The 24,830-nt window shown below is 39.5% G+C and overlaps 1 protein-coding gene across 1 annotated transcript; it reads left to right on the top strand.

Moving 5' to 3' along the window:
• Positions 1-460: 460 nt before the first annotated feature.
• On the top strand, positions 461-23,119 carry LOC125128694 (flavin-containing monooxygenase 5-like). The gene is given in 10 exon segments (XM_047782873.1): positions 461-595; positions 2,141-2,329; positions 2,744-2,906; positions 13,425-13,452; positions 13,454-13,565; positions 14,408-14,476; positions 14,478-14,608; positions 19,024-19,373; positions 21,407-21,479; positions 22,765-23,119. Coding segments are annotated over 10 exon segments (1,605 nt in total).
• Positions 23,120-24,830: the final 1,711 nt, after the last annotated feature.

The following is a 24,830-nucleotide window of genomic DNA, read 5'->3' as shown; positions in this document are numbered from 1 at the left end:
GGCCACACTGCAGCATATGGAGGTTCCCAGGCTAGGGGTCTATATACTACTATATATGGAATGGCTGAGTAACAAGCACCTATAGTATAGCACAGGAAAATCCACTCAAATCTGTAGTGACCTATATGGGAAAAGAATATGAAAATGCATGGCTATATGTACATGTATAATTGATTCATGTAGCTATACAGCCTGAAATTAACACAACATTGTAAGTCAACTATACTCCAATAAAATTTTTTTAAAAAGTCAACTTTGTACTTGAAAATAAGAAAGCCTATGTGAGCTAGGATTTTCTGTCACTTGATGTGCCTACAAATGGCATAACAGCTTTGAGTGGGATATTCCTTAAGTGAATTAACTAGCAATTTTAGGAAAAAGGCTAATCTTGCATGATAGAATAAAGTTACATGGAAATAAAAATATGATTTTATGATAGTGTTTCCTGATACAAGACACAATGCCAGGAAAAAGAATTGCAGTGATTGGTGCTGGTATCAGTGGATTAGGTGCAATTAAGATCTGTCTGGAGGAGGGACTGGAGCCCATCTGTTTTGAAGGAAGCAATGACATTGGAGGCCTGTGGAGATATGAGGTAAGTTCAAATGGATTTATGCTTCAATATATATAATGGCATTTTTCTGTATCTGGGAAATAGGAATGCAAGGAATACAGCACTAATTTGTCTTCAACTATCAGCGTAATAGTTATTTTTTTTAATAGTTGTTATTTTTATTAGAACCTACACCTGTGCTTTGAATCCCACTCCTTCCTTCCCCTACCCCCACCCCCCACCCAGGATGATGTTCAGTCCTTCTTCTTTTCAGAGCCTAGCTCCTTGAAGGAGAATTGTACACTACATGATAGACATCCCAGCCCTTCCCCAAAACTGCTGTCATTGCTTTTAACAATAAAAGTTGACAAACTGAGTGGACTTTTTGCCCAGAATTGTATTGCTTTCTCAACATGATCCAATAATGTTAAAAATCAACTCCTTTTAAAAACATTTGTCCCTAGCTTCTGTGATTTCACTCTCTTGCTGATTTTCCTTCTCAGTATTTTTCCACTTGGCCTCTAAATGTGGCTGATTATAGCTTTATTCTCTGTCTCTGGTCTTTTAACTTCTTACAAATTCTTTAGAATACCTCCTTGGCTTATTACATATACAGTAATATATGAATTTGGATTTTTATCTTCAGTTCAATAGAATATATATATCAGTCAAGATAACTAACACTTACTCTGAAATCTCAAGACAAAACTCTATAAAAATCTCAGGGGCTTAGCATAATGTTCATTTTGGCCTGCATCACAGTCAGATGTGATTAAGTGACCCTTACCCAACTTATAGTATGCCACTGGACCACACGGCCTGCAAGGCTGCCATGGAGAGGAAAAGAAGGAAGGTGGAAACATACCAACTCTTAGCTACCAAGATCTAGCCTAGAGGTGTTGCTGGCTGCCCGCTTTTGCTAATCTCTGAGATGTCTCACCAATGCCTCAATGGCTTTTCAGGTCTTTCACTACCTAGGCAACCTATTTTCTGCATTACATTTCCTGTTTCAAGTGTTGACAGAGTAGTTTCCACATTCCTGGTTGGACCCTGACTGATACAGACATGTCTCCAGAAAACTTTCTCCAGTCTCCCAACCTGATGCCCACTGAACCCTGTGCACACAACCGCAATTGGTCCTATAACACTTGCATGCAATTGTTGTTTTCCTGCATGAGGTCCTTAAAGCATTTTATTTGCCTTATTTGGTCTCCACAACAACTCTGTGAGGTAGGCGAGCACTTATTTATAGGTGAAGAAATAGATTCAGAGAAACTATTTGATGGCAGTTTCCTGGACCAAGCCATGCAATGATACATCTCAACAACCAAAGTAAAATGCCCCCAAATACTGTATTATGTCATCTGGTTTCACTAGGTGACACCCATAAAGCTTTCATTTATAGGAAAGGCTGGTCATATTTGCAGAGATTGTACTTATCATTAGGGGTATTTTTGTATATGAATACATCACTATCATGGGCTTTGTTAATATAACAATGGCTATTCATTTTGAAGAAGAAAACCATACTTTGATCTGTTCTTAAAGTTGATATACTTTAGCAGGTGTCCCTTATTTTCTTGGTAGGAGAAGACTGAAAGTGGCAGGCCAACGGTCTATAAATCTACCACCTGCAACACTTCAAAGGAGATGACAGCTTATAGTGATTACCCTTTCCCTGATCATTTTCCCAACTACTTACACAATTCAAAAATCATAGAGTATCTCCAGATGTATGCCAAACACTTTCATCTTTTGAAGCACATCGGGTTTCTGGTAAGTAGGGCAGAGAACACTCAGCATATGTGGAACCCTCATGGTAGAGCCAAGAGCCAGACCAGAGCAAAAGGCAGTAAGGCATCCACTCAGTCTCGGAGGTGAGATTTATGCATTTTTAGGGAAGTCGGCAAGAGCTTCACTCCTCACTTCCTTCAGGAAAAATTGTGGTGGATTGGCTGAAAACCAGACTATGCAGCTGGTATTGACTCACCACTAGCTGCATTCAGGAACAAACTGGGCTACATCTCCACCTAAAAGGCCTTGGTAGGGAGACCAGTTAGAAAGGAACTTTTGCATGAGCACTCAGAAGAGAGTAGCTGTAACCAAACCTTATCCATTGAGGCCAAGAGTTTTTGGAAAGGAGGGCAGCTGGGAAGAGTGGTCACAAATGTGATGTTATCTCATCCCTAGTCAAAGGTGTGCAGCGTGAGGAAGCGCTCTGACTTCTCTTGCACAGGACAGTGGGATGTTGTGGTCCAGACTGAAGGGAAGCAGGAATCCTATGTCTTTGATGGGATTATGGTGTGTAGCTGCCTTTATACTGATCCCTTGTTGCCACTCCAGAACTTTTCAGGTATGTCTTACTAAATGCTAAGGCACTGGGTTTGTGGGATTTTATCATTATTGCTCTTGTTATTTTTGAAGAAAGTTTATGATTCTGAAAGTGACTTTATTTTCCAAATGAATATGATATTTATTTTCTGATTATAAAGTAATGCATGTTCTTTCAGGTTTCATTCAAGTATTACATGTTATAAAATTGAAAATGTAAATTACTTCTATCTTATCACCACTAGTTCTGGTCTATTTTAAAAGGAGGTGCTATATTTTACCACAGTTGGAAAGTAAAATGTGGGAACTCGGTTTTTGTGGGATTTTTTTTTAGTAATAGTTTGGAGTAAGTTGTAAGATCAAAACTACAGAAAATGTATTAATACTTAGCTTTATTCTTGAATGTGTATGTATATGCATAGCACTGTGAATATAAACAGCTCTGTGCTAGTGTCACTGTACATCTTAAAGAGACTGCAGCGCTATTTTTTTCTATTTGGAAGCTTAAGCACCCTGCATAGAAGGAACAATGCAAGAAGATTTATCTGCACAAGATCTCCTTGTTTATCTCTAGGAGTAGGGCATACACTCAGTCTTCTCAAAGAGGGCTGAACCTGGAGACTCCTCAGGAGATGCTAGAGTGCCCTCACTTCCATTGTTAGGAATATTTGTTTCCCAGTGCATGAGAAGATAGAAAAAGTTAAAATTGGTCAAAAGAAGTCTATTAGGTAGTTCATTAGAGGTTTAAATATTCCTGTATTGATTTATTCAGCTTTCATTCAAGAATTATCTTCTGAGCACAGGCTGTGCGCCAGAGGCTCAGCAGAGAGTAAAACGGACAAAATTTCTGTCCCCAAGAAGTGTGCAGGGAGTAGATGGAGAGAGACACAAAAAGGATAAACATGTTTGAGGCAATAAATGTGAAGAGAAACATTAACCAGAAAGTGCAAGGGCATGTGTAGTTAGGGACAGGGGCTTGTGATACAAGATTAGCTAAAGTGGCCAGGTAAGGCTTCAGTGAGAAGGGGACATTTGAACACTATCCCCAAGGAGCTGAGGGAGTGAGGCAGATATCTGAGGAAAGCATGTGGTACAGAAGGAAGAGCAAACTACAAAGGCCTTGAGGTGGGAGTGTACCCGACCATTGCACCAGATCAAGAAGGGCCTTAAAAGCCATCATTTGGATGGTGGCCTTGACTTTGAGGTGGGAGATGTTGGGAGGTTTTGAACAGAGGAGTGGCATGCTCCAGTCACTTTGGCTGCCATATTGAGGATCTGGGGGAAGGAACTGGTAAAGATGGAATCAGGGAGACCAGGAAGGAGACTCTTGCTAACTCAGTTGAGAAACGATATTGGTTTGGACCAGGATGGTGGCAGTGGAAATAGAAAGTCATGCTTCAATTGTGAATATAGTTTGAATACAGAGATCACAGAATTTGCTGATAGATCAGATGTGAGATGTGATTAAATAAAAAGGGGCATCAATGATAACTCTAAAGTTGTCCTGAGCCATGGTGTTGCCCTTTCCTGAGATAGAGGAAGTTGTGGGAAGAGCTGATTCTGCCTGTATGGTGGGGGAACAAATTGTACAGGCCGCAAGTTTACAAAGTCTCAGAGATGTTTATTGAAAGTGGGAGAGGATGGGATAGGATTGAAGACATTCAATGAAGAGCATTCAACTAATTTTTCAGGTACTTACTACATTATAAGAGCATTTAAAGGGATCCTTACACCATTCCTATGAGCTAGGTGAAACAATTTCCAATTTACACATTACAAATGCCATTAGTGGTGAAAGAGCTGAGATTTAGCCTAAGTTTTTTTGACCTCAAGGTCTCCTCCCACAATAAGCTACAGGGCAAAGGGTTCATTTTCAACAGAAGAGAAACTTTTCTCATGGGGAAAGGAGACAGAGGAAGGAGAGATGAAAACATAGTACCTTTTAGGTGTTGAGGAACTCACCTAAGATCTTCAGTGTTCCATAAAAATGAAGCACAAAAATTCTCTTCAGGGAATGAGAGGAATTGTCGCAGGGCCAAGAGTAGGGGAAATAATAAAAATGCCTGCAGTCAGACATTTGATGGAATATTGAATTGGGCAAAGATTGAGTTCAGTAACATTTAGATCTGTGCCAGGAGTTCACTGGGTGAGCATCATTGAACTGCTTCCAGGGGAAAGTTGGAATTTGGGAGCAGATTCTCTAGAGAAAAAGAACAGGATGCAGAATGGATCACAATTAGGATGAAGTGGGACTGTCTAGGGTTATAGGAGGAGCAGTGCAGCCCATATGGTCACGCCCAGTGCTGCTACAAAATCAACCAGATATGATGGCTTTGCCATGTGAGATTTCTGCTTAAGTCAGAGCACATTTTTTTTAATATTTTTTTTTATTTTCCCACTGTACAGCAAGGGGGTCAGGTTATCCTTACATGTATACATTACAATTACATTTTTTCCCCCAACCTTTCTTCTGTTGCAACATGAGTATCTATACATAGTTCTCAATGCTATTCAGCAGGATCTCCTTATAAATCTATTCTAAGTTGTGTCTGATAAGCCCAAGCTCCTGATCCCTCCCACTCCCTCCCCCTCCCATCAGGCAGCCACAAGTCTCTTCTCCAAGTCCATGATTTTCTTTTCTGAGGAGATGTTCATTTGTGCTGGATATTAGATTCCAGTTATAAGTGATATCATATGGTATTTGTCTTTGTCTTTCTGGCTCATTTCACTCAGTATGAGATTCTCTAGTTCCATCCATGTTGCTGCAAATGGCATTATGTCATTCTTTTTTATGGCTGAGTAGTATTCCATTGTGGATATATACCACCTCTTCCGAATCCAATCATCTGTCGATGGACATTTGGGTTGTTTCCATGTCCTGGCTATTGTGAATAGTGCTGCAATGAACATGCGGGTGCACGTGTCTCTTTTAAGTAGAGTTTTGTCCGGATAGATGCCCAAGAGTGGGATTGTGGGGTCATATGGAAGTTCTATGTATAGATTTCTAAGGTATCTCCAAACTGTTCTCCATAGTGGCTGTCCCAGTTTACATTCCCACCAACAGTGTAGGAGGGCTCCCTTTTCTCCACACCCCCTCCAGCACTTGTTATTTGTGGATTTATTAATGATGGCCATTCTGACTGGTGTGAGGTGGTATCTCATGGTAGTTTTGATTTGCATTTCTCTTATAACCAGCGATGTTGAGCATTTTTTCATGTGTTTGTTGGCCATCTGTATATCTTCCTTGGAGAAATGTTTATTCAGGTCTTTTGGCCATTTTTCCATTGATTGATTGGCTTTTTTGCTGCTGGGTTGTATAAGTTGTTTATATATTCTAGAGATTAAGCCCTTGTCGGTTGCATCATTTGAAACTATTTTCTCCCATTCTGTAAGTTGTCTTTTTGTTTTCTTTTTGGTTTCCTTTGCTGTGCAAAGCTTTTCAGTTTGATGAGGTCCCATGGGTTTATTTTTGCTCTAATTTCTATTGCTTTGGGAGACTGACCTGAGAAAATATTCATGATGTTGATGTCAGAGAGTGTTTTGCCTATGTTTTCTTCTAGGAGTTTGATGGTGTCCTGTCCTATATTTAAGTCTTTCAGCCATTTTGAGTTTATTTTTGTGCATGGTGTGAGGGTGTGTTCTAGTTTCATTGCTTTGCATGCAGCTGTCCAGGTTTCCCAGCAATGCTTGCTGAATAGACTTTCTTTTTCCCATTTTATGTTCTTGCCTCCCTTGTCAAAGATTAATTGACCATAGGTGTCAGGGTTTATTTCTGGATTCTCTATTCTGTTCCATTGGTCTGTCTGTCTGTTTTGATACCAGTACCATGCTGTTTTGATGACTGTGGCTTTGTAGTATTTCTTGAAGTCTGGGAGAGTTATGCCTCCTGCTTGGTTTTTGTTTCTCAGGATTGCTTTGGCGATTCTGGGTCTTTTGTGGTTCCATATAAATGTTTGGATTGTTTGTTCTAGTTCTGTGAAAAATGTCATGGGTAATTTGATAGGGATTGCATTGAATCTGTAGATTGCTTTGGGTAATATGGCCATTTTTACAATGTTGATTTTTCCAATCCAGGAATATGGAATATCTTTCCATTTCTTTACATCTTCTTTGATTTCTTTGATTAAAGTTTATAGTTCTCGGCATATAGATCCTTTACCTCCTTGGTCAGGTGTATTCCGAGGTATTTGATTTTGTGAGGTGCAATTTTAAAAGGTATCGTATTTTTGTATTCCTTTTCTAATATTTCATTGCTGGTATACAGAAATGCAACTGACTTCTGAATGTTAATCTTATAGCCTGCTACTTTGCTGAATTTATGAATCAGTTCAAGGAGTTTTGGGGTTGAGTCCTTAGGGTTTTCTATGTATAGTATCATGTCATCTGCATATAGTGACAGTTTGATCTCTTCTCTTCCTATATGGATGCCTTTTATTTCTTTCGTTTGTCTAATTGCTGTGGCTAGGACTTCCAAAACTATGTTGAAGAGCAGTGGTGAGAGTGGGCATCCCTGTCTTGTTCCAGATTGGAGTGAGAAGGCTTTCAGTTTTTCCCCATTGAGGAGTATATTTGCTGTGGGTTTATCGTAAATGGCTTTGATTATATTCAGGAATGTTCCCTCTATACCCACGTTGGCGAGGGTCTTGATCATGAATGGATGGTGGACTTTGTCAAATGCTTTTTCTGCATCTATTGAGATGATCATATGATTTTTGACTTTTTTTTTTGTTAATGTGGTGTATGATGCTGATTGATTTGCGTATGTTGAACCATTCTTGTGAACCTGGGATGAACCCTACCTGGTCATGGTGTATAATTTTTTTGGTATGTTGTTGGATTCAGTTGGCTAAGATTTTGTTGAGAATTTTTGCATCTATATTCATCAATGATATTGGGCGATAGTTTTCTTTTTTGGTGGTATCTCTGTCTGGTTTTGGAATGAGGGTGATGGTGGCAGCATAGAATGTCTTTGGGAGTATTCCTTCTTCTTCAACCTTTTGAAAGAGTTTAAGGAGGATGGGCACCAGTTCCTCTTTATATGTTTGATAGAATTCGCCTGTGAAGCCATCTGGTCCTGGACTTTTATTTGTAGGGAGTGATTTTATGACCTCTTCAATTTCATTTCTAGTGATGGGTCTGTTCAGTTGGTCTGTTTCTACTTGATTCAGTTTTGGCAGGCTGTAAGATTCTAGAAAATTGTCCATTTCTTCCAGATTGTCAAACTTGTTGCCGTATAGTTGTTCAAGGTATTCTCTTATGGTTTTTTGTATTTCTGCTGTATCCGTTGTGATTTCTCCTTTTTCATTTCTAATTTTGGTTATTTGGGTTCTTTCTCTCCTCTTTTTAGTGAGTCTGGCCAGGGGTTTGTCAATTTTGTTTACCTTTTCAAAGAACCAGCTCTTGGTTTTATTAATTTTCTCTATTGTTTTTTGAGTCTCTATTTTATTGATTTCTTCTTTGATCTTTATAATTTCCTTCCTTCTGCTGACTTTAGGACTTTTTTGTTCTTCTTTTTCTAATTCATTTAGGTGGAGGGTTAAGTTGTCAATTTGGGATCTTTCTTCTTTTTTGAGAAAGGCCTGTATTGCTATAATTTCCCTCTGAGCACTGCTTTCGCAGCATCCCATAGATTTTGAGAGGTTGTGTCTTCATTATCATTTGTCTCCAGGTATTTTTTAATTTCCTTCTTGATTTCCTCATTGACCCATTGGTTTTTTAGTAGCATGTTGTTTAGTCTCCATGTAGTAGGTTTTTTCTCATTTCTTTTCCCATGGTTGATTTCTAATTTCATGGCATTGTGGTCAGAGAAGATACTTGAGATAATTTCTATGCTCCTAAATTTATTGAGATTCGCTTTGTGTCCCAATATGTGGTCGATTCTTGAGAATGTTCCATGAGCCTTTGAGAAGAATGTGTATTCTGCTTTTTTTGGATGTAGTGTCCTGAAGATATCAATGAAGTCTAACTTTTCTATTGTTTCCTTTAGGATCTCTGTTGCTTTATTGGTTTTCTGTCTAGAGGATCTGTCCATTGGTGTGAGTGGGGTATTAAAGTCTCCTACTACGATTGTATTCCCATCAATTTCTCCCTTTATGTCTCTTAGTATTTGCTGTATGTATCTGGGTGCTCCTGTATTTGGGGCATATATGTTGACGATAGTAACATCCTCTCCTTGGATGGATCCCTTAATCATTAAATAGTGTCCTTCTTTGTCTTTCTTTATGTCTTTTGTTTTAAAGTCTATTTTGTCTGATATGAGTGTTGCGACTCCTGGTTTTCTGTCATGTCTATTGGCGTGAAATATTTTTCCCCACCCTTTCACTTTCAATCTATATGTATCTTTTGTCCTAAGGTGAGTTTCTTGTAGGCAGCATATTGAAGATTTTTGCGTTTTTATCCACTCAGCCACTCTGTGTCTTTTGATTGGGGCATTCAGTCCATTGACATTTAAGGTGATAATTGATAGATGATTATTTATTGCCATTTGAACCTCGTGTTCCAGTTGATTCTATGGTTCTCCATTCTACCTTTCTTTTTTATTTTTTTTTTGATTGGATGGTCTCCTGTTATTATCTGCTTGAGTGTATTTTTGTTTTTTTGTTTGTTTGTTTGTTTTTTTGCAAATGCAAGATTTGGTTTTGGCTTGTGGTTGCCCTGTTTTTTGTTTTGTTTTGTTATTGTTGTCTTTTGTTGTTGTTATTGTTGTTGTTGTTGCTATTTCTTGGGCCGCTCCCACGGCATATGGAGGTTCCCAGGCTAGGGGTTGAATCGGAGCTGTAGCCACCGGCCTACACCAGAGCCACAGCAACGCGGGATCCGAGCCGCATCTGCAACCTACACCACAGCTCACGGCAACGCCAGATCGGCAACCCACTGAGCAAGGGCAGGGACCGAACCCGCAACCTCATGGTTCCCAGTCGGATTCGTTAACCACTGCGCCACGACGGGAACTCCAGCCCTGTTTTTTAAGTATGCTAACCCCTTCCCATAATTGTGTGTTTTAGCCTGATGGTCCTCTAAGTTCAAACACTTCATTACTGTATTAAAATTAAGAAGAGAAACATACAAACAAACAAAAAGGGTTATTTACTTCCTAACATCCCTTGCCCACATTTTATGGTTTTGATGACTCTTTTTTCTTTTTGATTTTATTTTGTTTGAGGCCTGTTCATGATTAAATCTGTATGCTGGCTTATTTGAGTGACTGCTCTCTGATTGCGGTTTCTTCAGTCCTAGTTCTTCCTCTTCTTCTTTTTTTTTTTCTTTTCTTTTTTCTTCCCTTTCCTTCCTTTCTTTTTGGTTTAGAGAAGCCCTTTCAATATTTCCTTTAACCTGGGTTTTGTGTTGCTGTATTCTTTAAGTTTTTGTTTGTTGGAAAAAATTTTTATTTCCCCTTCTATTTTAAATGATATTCTTGCTGGATAGAGTATTCTAGGTTGCATATTTTTTCCTTTTAGCACTTTAAATATCTCTTGCCATTCCCTCCTGGCCTGTAGTGTTCCTGTAGAGAAATCAGCTGATATTCTTATGGGGGTTCCCTTGTAGGTAACATTCTGTTTTTCTCTTGCTGCCTTTAGGATCCTCTCTTTATCACTAACTTTTGCCATTTTTATTATGATGTGTCTTGGTGTGGGTCTGTTTGGGTTCAGTTTGTTTGGGGCCCTCTGTGCTTCTTGTATCTTGAACCCAGCATCCTTTAGATTTGGGAAGTTTCCATTGATAATTTCTTCAAATATATTTTCCATCCCCTTATCTTTTTCTACTCCTTCTGGAATTCCTATTATGCGTAGATTGGCCCGCTTTATATTATCCCATAGGTCTCTTATATTGCTTTCCAGTTTTTTGATTCGGTTTTCTGTCTGTTGACCAGATTGAGTGATTTCCATTATTCTATCTTCCATATCACTGATTTGTTCTTCTGCATTATTCATTCTGGTTTTTACTGCCCCTAGTTCAGTTTGCATCTCTGCAAATGAATGTTCTAGTTTTTCTTGGCTCCTCCTTATATTTTCTAGTTCCTTTCTGAGGGTATCTGCATTACTGTTCATATCTTCTCTTAATTCCTTCAGTATTTTCACTATTTCTCTTTTGAACTCCAGGTCTGTCTGACTGCAGAGATCTGTTTCATTGTTGACTGTTTTAGGTGAGTTCTCCTGTTGGTTTGACTGGGGGTGGTTTCTCAGCTTCTTCATCTTGCTTGTTGTTTTCTTTCTCCTGAGGGAGTTGTACTCTCCAGTTATCGGGCAGTGTTTGCCTTGTCACTGCCGTGGAATATTTCCTGAGGGCTGGCGTTGTTGGTCAATCTTTTTTGAGGCAGTGTGGCTTTTCTGGAGTGTTGATGGGGCTAACAGGGTTTCTTTGAAGCAAAGGAGGACTTCCTGAGGGCAGGCAGGACTGGGAGGTCCACACCACGATGGTAGCAGATTTCACTTGGTCATGCAGAGCTTGCTCTGGTGTTTTTAGGCTGTGGGGTTCTTGCAGGGGGTTGGTGGTGTTGGGCTGCTGTTCCTCAGGAGTGCAGCACCCCCTGGGGGCTGGAGCAGCTATCTGGATCACTGAGAACCTAAGAGGCTCTTCCCTAGGGCAGCCCAACTCAGAAGGATGGCCTGAGAATGTAGGCGGATCTTTTCACAGTCTGGCCGAGCTTGTTGCAGCTTTTCTGGGCTGCAGGGGCTCTTCCCAGGGGCTGGTGGTGGGAGTGGGGTGCCCCCTGGGGGCTTGGGCGGGTAGCAGGGCCACTGGAAACCCAAGAGGCTCCTCCCCAGGGCAGCCCGACTCAGAAAGACCGTCTGAGATCTTTTCCTGGCTTGGCCAGGCTTGTTGCAGCTTTTCTGGGCTGCAGGGGGTCCTGCCTGGAGCTGGCAGTCCTATGCAGCTGATCCACTAGGGCATCCCCTGGGAGCTTGGGCGGTAGCAGGGCCATTGGAGACCCAAGAGGCTCCTCCCCGGGGCAGCCCTGACTCAGAAAAACTGTCCGAGAATTAGGCCGATCTATTCACAGCCTGGCTAGGCTTGTTCTAGCTTTTCTGGGCTGCAGGACTTTTCTCGGGGGCTGGTGGTGTTTGGTGCTGCTCTGTGGAAGTGTAGCCCCTCCAAAGAGCAAGCAGGCCTGTGCAGGGACAGCCCCTGCGGTGGTAGGCTTCAGGCAACTGTTGAGGCCAGCCCTCCTGGATGGCAGGCAGCCCCAGGTCCGGTGAGAGCGTAGTGGGTGGTGGGGGTGGGGGGAGGGGATGCACTGGGAAGCACAGCTTTCTGCTAGCTAGCGGGCTTGTAAGCTTGCTGTGGCGTGGGGGGTATTCTATGGGGACCCACCCCTTCTTCTCTCCCCTCCCCAGCACGGGCGCAGACCAGGCTCTTCTCCCAGGTTCCCTCTGATGAGGCTTTCCACTGCCCCGCCCCTAGAATATTGCTCCCTTCCTCTGCAACAGCTTTGTTTTCTATTCTCGCAGGCAGTCTCTGCCCCGTCAAATGGTTTCTAGACCTCCCAAGCAGTTTCCGCTCTGCCCCGCCCCCCCAGCCCGGGGACTAACCTCTGGAGCCGAGGTCTCGGTGCCCAGCCCCCACCCAGGCGTCTCATTTTTTGGTGACTGTGCCCGTAGTTCAGATGGTCCGTTCGGTTCTTGATCGGCTTTTCCATACTCCAACTTACTGCTACACTCTTCTCTGCATCTGGAGATTCCTCCGGTTCGTTTGATCTTTCCCCAGTGTAGGTGACTTTCCAGGGTGTGGGATCCCTTTCTCCTCCACAGTTCCCTTTCGGGAGCGCCCGTCCCGCTCGGATTCACCTTCTCTCACTCTCCTCTTTTCTCCCGTTCTGCTCAGTAATGTCACGAACTTCTTGCCGTTATTGGAGTTTAGGTTCCTCTGCCAGCGATTGGTTGCTGTTCTGTGCGAGTCATTTATTCTGTAGATGTGCTTTTTTTGTTGTGTTTGTGGGAGAGGGCGAGCGTGTCCCCCTACTCCTCCGCCATCTTGTCCTCTCCCAAGGCTAAAATATTTAAAATCCAGAGCACATTTTAAAGCAAAAATAAGAAGATCTTACATGCTCACAGATTCAGAGTCTGTGAGGGTTTGTCCTAGTAGGAGAGCAGAATGAATACTGTGGCAGGAAGAGTGTATTGAGCCTAAGAAGAGGTGGGAACAACCCAGCTTGGGTTGGGAAAGCAAGGCAGGCTTGGGTCCAGGCAGTGGTTTTAAATAACAATAAGGGTACATAAATAGGAGCCAGGCCCTTTCTGAAGGTGTGGCAGGGTATGAATAAGAAAAAAGGAAATAAAAAATTGCAATATCTGACTTTATTATAAACCTGAGAGTTTGTTTGAACATAGAATGTTTGATCTAGGACAACACTGTAGGAGAATTTGCTCTGTCTAATGTTAGGCAAGCACAGTTCACAGACCAGGAACAGTAGACCAGAAAATAAGAAGTTTAAATAGGATAGCCTTTAAGTTTATCAATAAGCTTTAGAATACACCAGCAGTATTCTAAAAATAAAATAAAATAATGGTCAATGCTTGAGCAATTCTGTTCTTGCCAACAGGAATCACAAGTTTCAAAGGTCAGTATATCCAGTTGGGAATATAAGAGTCCAGAGAAATTTCAGGGCAAGAAAATTGTTGTGATCGGCATTGGAAATTCTGGAGTTGATGTGGTGAGTGAGCTCAGTCACATGGCTGCACAGGTTTGTTTTCTATATTCTCTTTCCTGAGACGCAACTTGCCCACTACCTTCTGAGATGTGAGCATTGCATGAAATGTGTGTAGTATTTACCCATACCCTGCTTCAGTGCTGATTGTTAATTACTCCTCACACCTCTTTCCTTAATAGCTGTCTTGATAATCCATTCCAGAAAAAAAAAAAGAAGAGAATGGAATAAAAATAAACATTTCAGGCTTTAGTGAATGCCATATTGTTTATATCTACCAGAGTGTGGAGGCTTTACTGGCTTATCCAAGAGTTACCAAAAAAAAAAAAAAATGAATTTAGCAAGAAACCATTTTTTAAATCCCTTTATTTTTCATTGACATGACACTTGACAACATCTTCCTACTGTAATTCTTTCAAAATTTATATTTCTAGGAATACGGATTAACTAAGTGTTCTAGATACTATAACACAGTAATTAGAAGATGGATGGGATCCCTTGTGTCAACCCGTTGATCTCTAGTCTTTTTGCATCATCTTGTTTTTCCAGAATTTGGAATTTAAGAGCTTGCAAGCACCAAACACTGTTTTGGAGAAGGTTAAAAAGGGTTGTGGGTAAAATCCAGAGGAAGGCTTAAGGAGATTTCTGAGGCTATGAGCAACAAGTCAGATGTGTCTGTATGTATGAGACTGTATCTGTTGGGCTACCTGTCTTTGAAAACAGAAGAACTTTTCAAGCTAAAAAGCCAGGAGAGTTCTTATCCATTTCTTCTCATGAACCAAATGAGAGATATCTGAAGAACCGAGAAAATGATCCAGTGAAAGGAAACTGTCATATCATGAAGCATCTATTTTACATTTCTTTGCATTCTCTCCTAGGTGTTTCTCAGCACAAGGCGGGGTGCATGGATTTGGAACCGTGTCTGGGATTATGGGATGCCTATAGACTACTGTTCTCTTCACTCGTTTTAACACCATCCTCAACAAAGTTTACCCTACAATCTTAATCAACAGTTTGGTAGAGAAGAAATTAAATGCTCGCTTTAACCATGAAACTTATGGTTTGCTACCTCAACACAGGTATGTATGCTCTAGGATGTTTAACAATTTTGTTCCTATCTTTTGGAGTCAGCAAGGTCAAACTTGGAACATAAGGATGATTTAGATTTCATGTTTTGAAAATAGACTTCGCCTTAAAAACAGACTTCAGCTATCTTAGGAGAATGTAGTCATCCTTTCTTTTTTCATGTCTCCATTCTATTCACTGAACTTAGAGGAAAGAAACTGAATTTTCAGGACACTCTGGTAGTTTCTTCTGCCTCTACCCTTCATGTTCTTGGGCTACTATGCACTTAGGGCTTTGAGACCTTCAGATGGTGGATAAGCAGATGATATATTGTGTCAGAAAAATAAACTCCATTTTTCCAGGCCAAAAAAAAAAAAAATCAGGAATCTTTTAAGATTCTAGCAATAAGCTGGGAGACTCGGGGTAGAGTTCTTTGAAATCCAAAACATCCTTTTTTTTATTAAATTATAGTTGATTTACAGTGTTGTGCCAATTTCTGCTGTATAGCATAGTGACCCAGTCATACATATATACATTCTTCCTCTCATACTATCTTCCATCATGTTCTATCCCAAGAGATTGGATATAGTTCCCTGTGCTGAAACGCAATAAATTCTTTGTCTTGAATAGAACTCTGAATCCATACAGCTATGTTTGAATCCTGGCTTCTCCACTTTCTAGCTATGTGATATTGATCAGATTTACTTAACTATTTGTGCCTCACCTTTCTTATATATAAAATTGGGATAAAATGAACTCAACTCAGAGGGTTTTTTGTGTATTAGAGAAAAAAAATCCATGTGTAGTTTTTACTAGTTCCCAGCACATAATGAATGCCCAACAATTTTGTGTTGTTTTATCATGTTATTAATTTTCTGACTATATTAAAATTATACTCATGGGATCTTAATTTATGGAGGTAACTGAGTGACAACATGAAGAGGTCAATACCACTTAAAGAATTTATTACTTATATTTCCTAAGAGAAGAAAACATGCCAGATCATGGCAAGGCCACATGAAAACACTATGTTTGGTCAGAGAGAAATAGGAATAAAGGAAAAGCTGAGGCCAGAGACTTATTAGGGTTCCCATGGAACTTGCAAGGCAGAGCAGAATAAACCATTTAGGATTGGTTAGTTTAAATAATTGTGGTGAACTTTTGAATATAGAGATGGCCTCTAGTTTGCCTGGTTCCTGGCCCTGGGATGATTTAGAGCAGGGGGAATATTGGCTCGGGGTATGAGAGTTAGACAAGCAGTTGGTTGGGGCTGCAGACTAGAGGGAATTGGTTGAAGTTCAGACTTGGGAGTGGCTGGTTCACATATGAAAGATGTGCTCCTGGCAGGGTCCTTTGCTATCTTTAAGACAGGCTAGCCGTCTCCCTGGCCAACAAGCTTTTTATAATATCAAAACATCATAAAATACAAAGAATAAAAGCATGATTATCCACAAATACAAGTTTCTAGCTTGAATGATAGAGTAGGAAGTGCACCATCCTACAAAGGTAAGGAGTTCAGGAGGAAAGCAACACTGAGAGATATAAGGAGGCTGGTTGATGATTTAAGCTTTAGAAAACTGTATTTGGGATACTTGTGAGGTATCCCAACAGAGCTACATGGCAGGCATTAGGATAGATGATTATGAAAATCAAAGTAGAGATTAGGCTTGGAGTCATCAGCCCTGAAGATGTATGGCAGGGTCCCAGGGGGGATTATGTGATTGTCAGGATTAGGAAGAGGGAGACTAGTAAAATTCGAACAGGCACTTCTGGTGTTCTTCCTTGGGCAGCGTGCATGTGCACACACGCTCCTCTTCTCATGCTGCCTTAAGAAGCAATGATCTGGGGTGAAGAGTGGGGAGGAAAAGGGTCTTGATAAGAAGCTAACAGATCCCAAATGTTAAAGAAAAATCTAAAGAAGAGTAGCAGGAGTTCCCATTGTAGGTTCAGTGAAACGATCCCAACTAGTATCCATGAGGATATGGGTTTGATCCCTGGACTTGGCTCAGTGGGTTAAGGATCCAGCTGTGGTGTAGGTCACAGAGGTGGCTCAGATCCTGCATTGCTGTGACTGTGGCATAGAATGGCAGCTGTAGCTCAGATTCAACCCCTAGCCTGGAAGCTTCAATATGCCACAGGTGTGGCCCTAAAAAAAAGGAAGAAGAAAAAGAGTAGCAATCAAAAACACTGAGAGGGAAAGTACAAGTGGAGAAGTAGGAGAATCAGTAGTCAGGACACAGCGATGAGAAGGAGAAAATATCAAGAAGGGAATGGTCAACAGCATCAAGAGTAGTAAGTTAACAAATATTTTCTGAGCCCCATTGTGTGTTCATTACTATATAGGTAACAGGTATGTGAGTTAGAAGAATGGACTAATCAACTCCCATACCCCCAAACTCACAAAAGCTAAGACTCATTCAAGAAGTTTGCTGGAAATAAACAGGAAAGATTACCCAACTTTTGTATGAAAACATGACTTGTATGCATCTGAAATGTAGAGTGGTATATTCTGGACATTTACCTTGAGATACATAATACAACCAGAAAAGTCTTCTGAGAAGCACAATGAAAATGATGAAGGTGGACTGAAGGTCTGCCCCTTAAAGACATATTAGAAATCTGCTTATGTAATGGGTATGGAGAAAGGGTGAGTATGGATTTCACTGAACACAAACTGATAAGAGATATCCATGAAGTTGGAAAGAATAAAATCTGGGACAAATATAAACATATACACTATATGATTAATACAATATGATATTAATACAATAAAATTTTGCTTGAAAATTTTAGGAAAGATAAAAGAAAATGTATAGTGAATATATATTCACCCAACTGTTAGGAATATAAATATATTTCAGTTAAAATATGTTATTAAAATTATAGATGACAAATCAATTTTGTCTTCACTAGTGAAAAAGATATTTTAGTTTTAGTTTAATATGCGTATTATATTAGTATATTAGCATATTAATACATGTATTAGTATATGATATATATATGTTATGGATATATAATCTTACAAATCTCTAGTACTTATCTTCCATATGGCCTTGGGGATGATTATATATTTTCTCAGACTTTTTTTTATGTTGGTGAATTGCAATCCCTATTTGCCTATCTTTTGTAAATTATAAATGGGGAAACCCATGAAATTGACAATCTGTAGAGCCTAGATAAATTCGATGAATATATTTGAGTTTCTACCATAGTCAAGCAAGATTCTGGATATTGAGGTAGAATGATGATACTCCTGGATAGAGTCCAAGTTCTCACTAGGCATCCTGGAAAGTAAGAGAGATACCAACAAATCAAAATATAATGCAACTATGTGGAGTAATGTGTGCCATGAAGAAACATTAAGCAGGGTTCAGGAGAGAGATCTCTTTTTAGATGAGGTGCTTGTGGAATGTTTACATCATGAGAGAGCATTTCAACTGGGGTCTGAAGGAAGTAAGAGGGCAGGTCCTGAGAGAATAACATTCCAGGCAGAAGAAATACCAAGACCAAAGGCAGGAATGAGCATAATGTACTCCAGGAAGAGAAAAGAACCCAGTGTAACCAGAGTACTGGTGGAGGCCGAAAGTGGTGGGAAAAAGTTCAGAGAGGTAGGCAGGCACCAGGTTACATAGGGAATTTTAGGACCAGGGAGTGGCAATAACTTTGGATTATATTTTCAGTGACATAGCAACACATCAGGGAATAATTTTACATTTAAAAAGATTACTCAGGTTGCTCAGTGGAGGAACACTCGTATGAAGTCAAGGGTGGACGCAGAACTACTAAAAATTAAATAACTAAAAGTTAATAACTGGTAAAATTTTTTAAATGGCATGTAGTTTCTAAAAATAAAAGGAAAATCAAAATATAATCTGATTTTTCTGTTCCATTATAAGCATTTTTCCAATGCTTTAAAAAAATCCTTCCCCCAAAAAATTTATTTTAAGGAAGTTAGATATCAACATATAAACTTATACTGTATAGCACAGGAAAATTTACTCAATAGCTCGTAATAACCTACATGGGAAAAAATAATGGATTATATTTATATGTATGACTGATTCACTTTGCTTTAAACCTGAAACTAACATAACATTGTAAATTAACTATACTTCAATAAAATTAAATTTAAAAAAGGAAAAATAAATAAAATACATCCAAATTGGGAAAAAAAAAACCTTATGAACATTTCCAAATTTTTTCTCTGCCTATGGTAGGCATTAAATAATTGTTGGTATTCTTATAAATACAGAATGCTTATTCAGTAAATAATTCATAAGAAGTATTGAGGGAAAAAAAATCTTTTGTAAAACAAAAATGTAGGTTTTTTGATTTTTTTTAGCTTTACCAAAAATTAAATATTTTCTTAGCTGAACTCCTTTCCAAAAAAACATATTAATTTTCCTGGATTCATATTTTTATTCTTCAGATTTCTGAGCCATCAAGCTACTTTCAGTGGTGACCTACCCAACCACATAATTACTGGAAGAGTGATGATAAAACCAAATGTTAGAAAGTTCACAAAGACATCAGCCATCTTTGAGGATGGCACAGAAGAGGATGTTGACGTTGTTATCTTTGCCACAGGATACACTTTTTCTTTCCCCTTTTTAGAAAATAATTCAACAGTTCTGGACAGCCAGTGCTCCATGTTTAAATTTGTCTTCCCTCCTCAGCTAGAGAAGCCAACACTAGCTTTCATAGGCATCCTCCAGCCAGTTGGAGCCATTATGCCCATATCAGAACTCCAGAGCCGCTGGGCTGCACGTGTATTCAAGGGTATGTGCTGACCTTATGCATGTTTAGAAAAGATAACCATCTACCTTTTCAAACGTGATTTCAAAGGCACTGCAAAAAGTCTTCTGCTACAAAACATATCTGAAGTTAACTGTCCCTGAAATTCTACCACTGGAAATTTTGTCTTCAGTGTTTGACATCTATTTAAACTTTAGAATTCCTGTATGAAAATTAAGATTAAAAAAATTACTTCCGGAGTTCCTGTTGTGGGTCAGTGGTTAACAAATCCGACTAAGAACATGAGGTTGCGGGTTTGATCCCTGCCCTTGCTCAGTGGGTTAAGGATCCGGCATTGCTGTGAGCTGTGGTGTAGGTAGCAGATGTGGCTCGGATCCCGCATTGTTGTGGCTATGGCGTAGGCCGGTGGCTACAGCTCCGATTGGACCCCTAGCCTGGGAACCTCCATATGCCGCAGGAGCGGCCCCAGAAAAGGCAAAAAGACCAAAAAAAAAAAAAAACCTACTTCCTTATATCATTAAGTGGCAACTTATTGGCAAATAATTATTTTGGGTTGGGGGCATGGGTGTGGCATATGGAAGTTCCCAGGCTAGGAGTCGAACTGAAGCTACAGCTGCCAGCCACAGCCACAGCCACACCAGATGCGAGCTGCATCTACAACCTACACCACAGCTCACTGCAACACAAGATCCTTAACCCACTGAGCTCGGCCAGGGATCAAACCCACATCCTCAGGGATACTAGTCTGGTTCGTTTTGGCTGAGCCACACAGGAACTCTGGTAAGTAATTCTTTAGAGCACATCAGGGAGGTGCATAGTATAGGAATCGAGGGCAGGGCAGTAGAAGACCTCAACCTAAAACATACGTAGAAATAACAGTTACCTAACTTCCTAATGTTGCTAGGATCATTCTGGAATGAGCCTAAATTAAAGAGACATTTTTGGCCTGTCTTTCAAATTCAATATAAAAAGGACCAGCAGAGTCACAGCATTATGAACTGTGAGTTATGTGAATTATGAAAATTATGGCAAAGATATAGAGTAACTGAAATAGCACCATAGCACCATTATGAGAGCAAGCGCTTGGAACCAAATGAACTCAAGATTTAAACCCAGTTCCTCCACCACGTACTGACTGCATGGTCTTGAACTATTACTTGACCTCCACAATTTCCTCACTTAGAAAAATGGAAATATTGACATGTACATTGCAGGGTGGTGAGCATTAACAGTTAAGCAACTGACTTTTGTAGGCATTCAATAAATAATGATCGAATGAATGAAGATTAGTAATTCTTTATTACTGTGGTTGTAATTCTTTATTATTATTCTTTATTACATCATTAATTCCAAGGTTGAGAAGAAATCGATCAGGACAGATTCAAACCTAGCTTTATGGAATGATGTCAATCAGATTATAATAAGCCTGCTCATTCATTCACTTCTCCTTTAAAATGTTTCCCATTATTTTCCTAGAACATTCTGTGTGTCTCAACATATGTCATCCTTCAAAGAAATGAAGAATTATAGGAAAGTGCCTTTCCTGAGTTGAGATGGAAAATTAAGAAATCTCTACCCAATGAAAACAATCAGGAAACATTGAGTCACCATTAGCAGCTACAATATGTATTAGAAAACTACGTGAAAACATAAATGAATGAATGAATGAATAGTGAGCTTATTCATTTAAACTCACTATTTAAAGGAGAGCCAGAGTGAATATTCTGGTAATAGGAACTATACACACCCTACCTTGTGCCTTGTTAGTTGGATGAAGATCCCTTCAGTCCGTCCTTCTCTGTGGGCTTTGAGGCCTTCTGGTCAAGATCTGAACTCGTTAGAGGACATGGCTTTGCATCTTGTAAGGCAAGTGATTCCGATAAAAACAATGAATGGAGGGCATTTCTGAGCAATCTCTGGATCCATCTCCCCACTCCCATCCACCTCACTCATGATGTTCTCTTCCACATTAACTCTCGTAATATCTATCCATTTCTTCCTGAGATCATATCTTTTCAATAAGAAAATTATGTTCATATTTGAAATTTCTTTCCTAGGATTGAACAAATTACCTTCAGTGAGTGGCATGATGGCTGACATAGAAAAGAAGAGAAAAAAATTTGCAAAAGAGTAAGAAACTTTCTTCTTGATGAAAATCAATTGAAAGCGTTTAAAGGGGGGAGTTTCCCATCGTGGCACACCAGAGATGAATCCAACTAATATCCATGAGGATGCATGTTCAATCCTTGGTCTCGCTCAGTGGGTCGGGAATCCGGCATTGCTGTGAGCTGTGGTGTAGGTCACAGACATGGTTTGGATCCCCCTCGTTGCTGCGGCTGTGTTGCAGGCTGGCAGCTGTAGTTCCAGTTTGACCCCTAGCCTGAATTTCTATACGCTTCATGTGTGGCCCTAAAAAAGCAAAAAACAAAAAACAAAAAAACAAAAAAACCTGCAATGTTTAAAGGGGAGCTGTTTGCCTATATGCCTAAGTGAGATCTCAAATTGTCAATGTTTTCATTTCCTCTTAACCAAGCATGAATATCACATGTAGAATATTTACAGAACAGAATGGATACAAAATGGTCCAACATGGAAACTTCAGAATTTTGTTTAAAGTTCGAGGAACACTAGATATGACATACAATTATAAATTTATGTCATATCATACCTGTAGGGATGTAAAGAATATTAAAATGTATGATGAAATGAAGGGCTGTTTCACTCTTTAAATTGTTGAAAAGAAGCCAAGATCGGAAATGAGACAGCAAATCATTACAGAGTCTTAGGATTCCAGTGTGAATTCAGAAGCTTACAGGTTGTGCCACATCCTCTTAATGGAAAATTTTCAACTATCGGGGTTGGGAATGTAATTTATTTCTATTCAGCAAATATCTGTTGAGAGTCTACAACGTGAATGTTACAGCATGTTCTCTATGAGCAAAAGATTTTATCCTAAAAACAGTCAGTTATCTAGTAATTTTCACTTAAGAAGGGGCCAGGAATTGCATTTCAATAATACTTAAAATCAAATTAATGTCACATCTAAATAACTGATCTTTATGATTCATATAGCATATTCTCTACCACCAGTGTACCAAAATGAGACTATATCCTAATTGAGAATTAAATTAATGGACAAAGTACAGGAATTAGGAAAAGAATATTATGAATAAGACAAAAATCTGAAACCCACCTATTAGCATCCAAGACTCTTGGAAGGATCTGATGGGGAAAAACACACCACATGAGTATTTTGTTAGAAACCACTGAGACCATGGTCAATGAAAACAAGAAAACTCATTTTCTCTCTTACTTTTTGGAGAAATCATCAACATGTAAAGGAGATGTGCTTGGAGGGATAAAGGTTGTCACTGGACTTGAGGTTTCTGTTTTATTTTTCCCCTTCTGTTTTCAGATACCTGAATAATTCCCGTGACACTCGCAGAGTGCAGTATGTGGATTACATGGATGAAATTTCCTCGGAAATAGGAGTGAAACCCAACGTGTTCTCATTTTTCTTGTGGGATCCAAAGCTGGCCCTGGAAATTTTCTTTGGGCCGTGCACACCTTACCAGTACCGCTTGCAGGGGCCAGGGAAGTGGGCTTGGGCCCGGAGAACCATCCTGACCCAGAGAGAGCGGATCATCAAGCCCCTGAAGACACGCACCCTCACCCTTGTCCAGCCTCTGAACTCTGTGCCATTTTGGCTTAAAAGTTTCTGTGCAGCCCTTCTCCTCTTTGTCCTCACTCTGGTCATTATTAAAGCATAATCCTATGATCATTATTACATTATAGGCTAACAGGAACACACACTGATGAAGAGACAGGGCATGTGCAAGTGTTTATCCCCCAATTCAGACTAGACCAGTGCAGTGAATTGTCTAATAATTCCAAAATCTCCCGTGTATATTTGGGCAAAACTGGAGATTGCAGAAGTCCAAAGGGATGGAACAACCACTTGAACTAAAGCTGATCCCCAAATTGGAGATTTCAAATGAAACAGTTTATATAAATCTTGCTCTAGAAAAGTATTTTTAATTTCTATACTATGACAAATGTTCTAAATTACCAAGTTCTCCCAGCCTCCTTTTATGTAAACATACAATTTGTTGGCTATTTATAATTGGCAAATTCTTGGTTTTGCATATAAAGCACAGGCTGGGGAAAAGTATCTCCTCAGATGATTTAGAAAAATTAACAATGAACAAATGTCTTCACCAGAAACTCTTTCCACAAGGGTCATATTCTGTAGAACCATGGGCATTATTTAGGGTATTTGAAGGTTATTTCAGTATTATTTAGGGTATTTGAAGGGTGTGAAGGGTGCCAAGGAGAGAAAGAGAGGGGATAATGGAATCAGGAAATATACATAATTTTATTTTCTGTTAATACTGCCAAAAACATATGAATAAATTCTACAATAAACATACCACATTCTATAAAAAATACTGAGAATAAAATGAAACTGGGAGAAAGAGCAAATATTTACATTTGCATAGACTTTTACAATTAATGAGAGAGATGCAATATTTTAATCTCTGATTCAGGCACTCATATCTCTGTCTATGCCTGAGCTTAGTGCTGATATTCTGTAAAACAGGTTTTTTCCCCTAGGTTTCTTGAGGTATGATTGAAAATAAAAAATTGCACATATTTAAATTGTACAATGTGATGTTTTAACATACACATATAGTGAAGTGGTTACCAAAATCAAACTAATTAATATTAATCACCTCATAGTTACCTTTGTGTGTGTGATGAGAACACTTAAGATCTACCCTCTTAGCAAATACCAAGTATCCAAACAGTATTATTAACTATGGTCACCATACTGTATATTATGTCTCCAGAACTTATTCACTTTATTAATGAACCTTTGACAACATCTCTCCATTTCCTCTAACCACCAGACCCCCGTAACTACTCTTCTACTTGCTGTTTCTAAGAGTTAAAATTTGCACACCACCACATGTAAGTGAAAGCAGGCAGTATTCACCTTTAATACTTGGCTTATTTCATTTAGCATAATATCCTCCAGTTTCATCCACTATACTGCAAATGGCAGGATAGCCTTCTTCTTTTCTGAGTACTATTCCATTGTATGTGTGTGTGTGATATGTATATATGTGTGTGTGTGTGCGTGTATGGCACATTTTCTTTATCCCTTCATCCCTTGATGGACACTTAGGTTGCTTCCATACCTTAGCTATGTGATTAACACTGCATTGAACATGGACATGCAGATATCTGTTCCAGTTCCTGTTCTTATTTCCTTTGGATATATGCCCAGAAGTGGGATTGCTGTACCCTATGATAATTATGTTTTTAATTTTTTGAGGAGCTACCGTACTATATCCCTTAATAGATATACCAGTTTACATTTTCACCAACAGTGTACAGGAAAATGTCTTCACCAATACTTATATTTTGACTTTTTTTTATCTTTTTTTTTCCTTTTCTTGGGCCACACCTGTGGCATGT

The sequence above is a fragment of the Phacochoerus africanus genome, chromosome 6 (assembly GCF_016906955.1).
Source record: "Phacochoerus africanus isolate WHEZ1 chromosome 6, ROS_Pafr_v1, whole genome shotgun sequence".
Taxonomy (NCBI): Eukaryota; Metazoa; Chordata; class Mammalia; order Artiodactyla; family Suidae; genus Phacochoerus; species Phacochoerus africanus.
The sequence above is the reverse complement of the archived record's forward strand: the minus strand, read 5'-3'. Positions and strand labels throughout refer to the sequence as shown.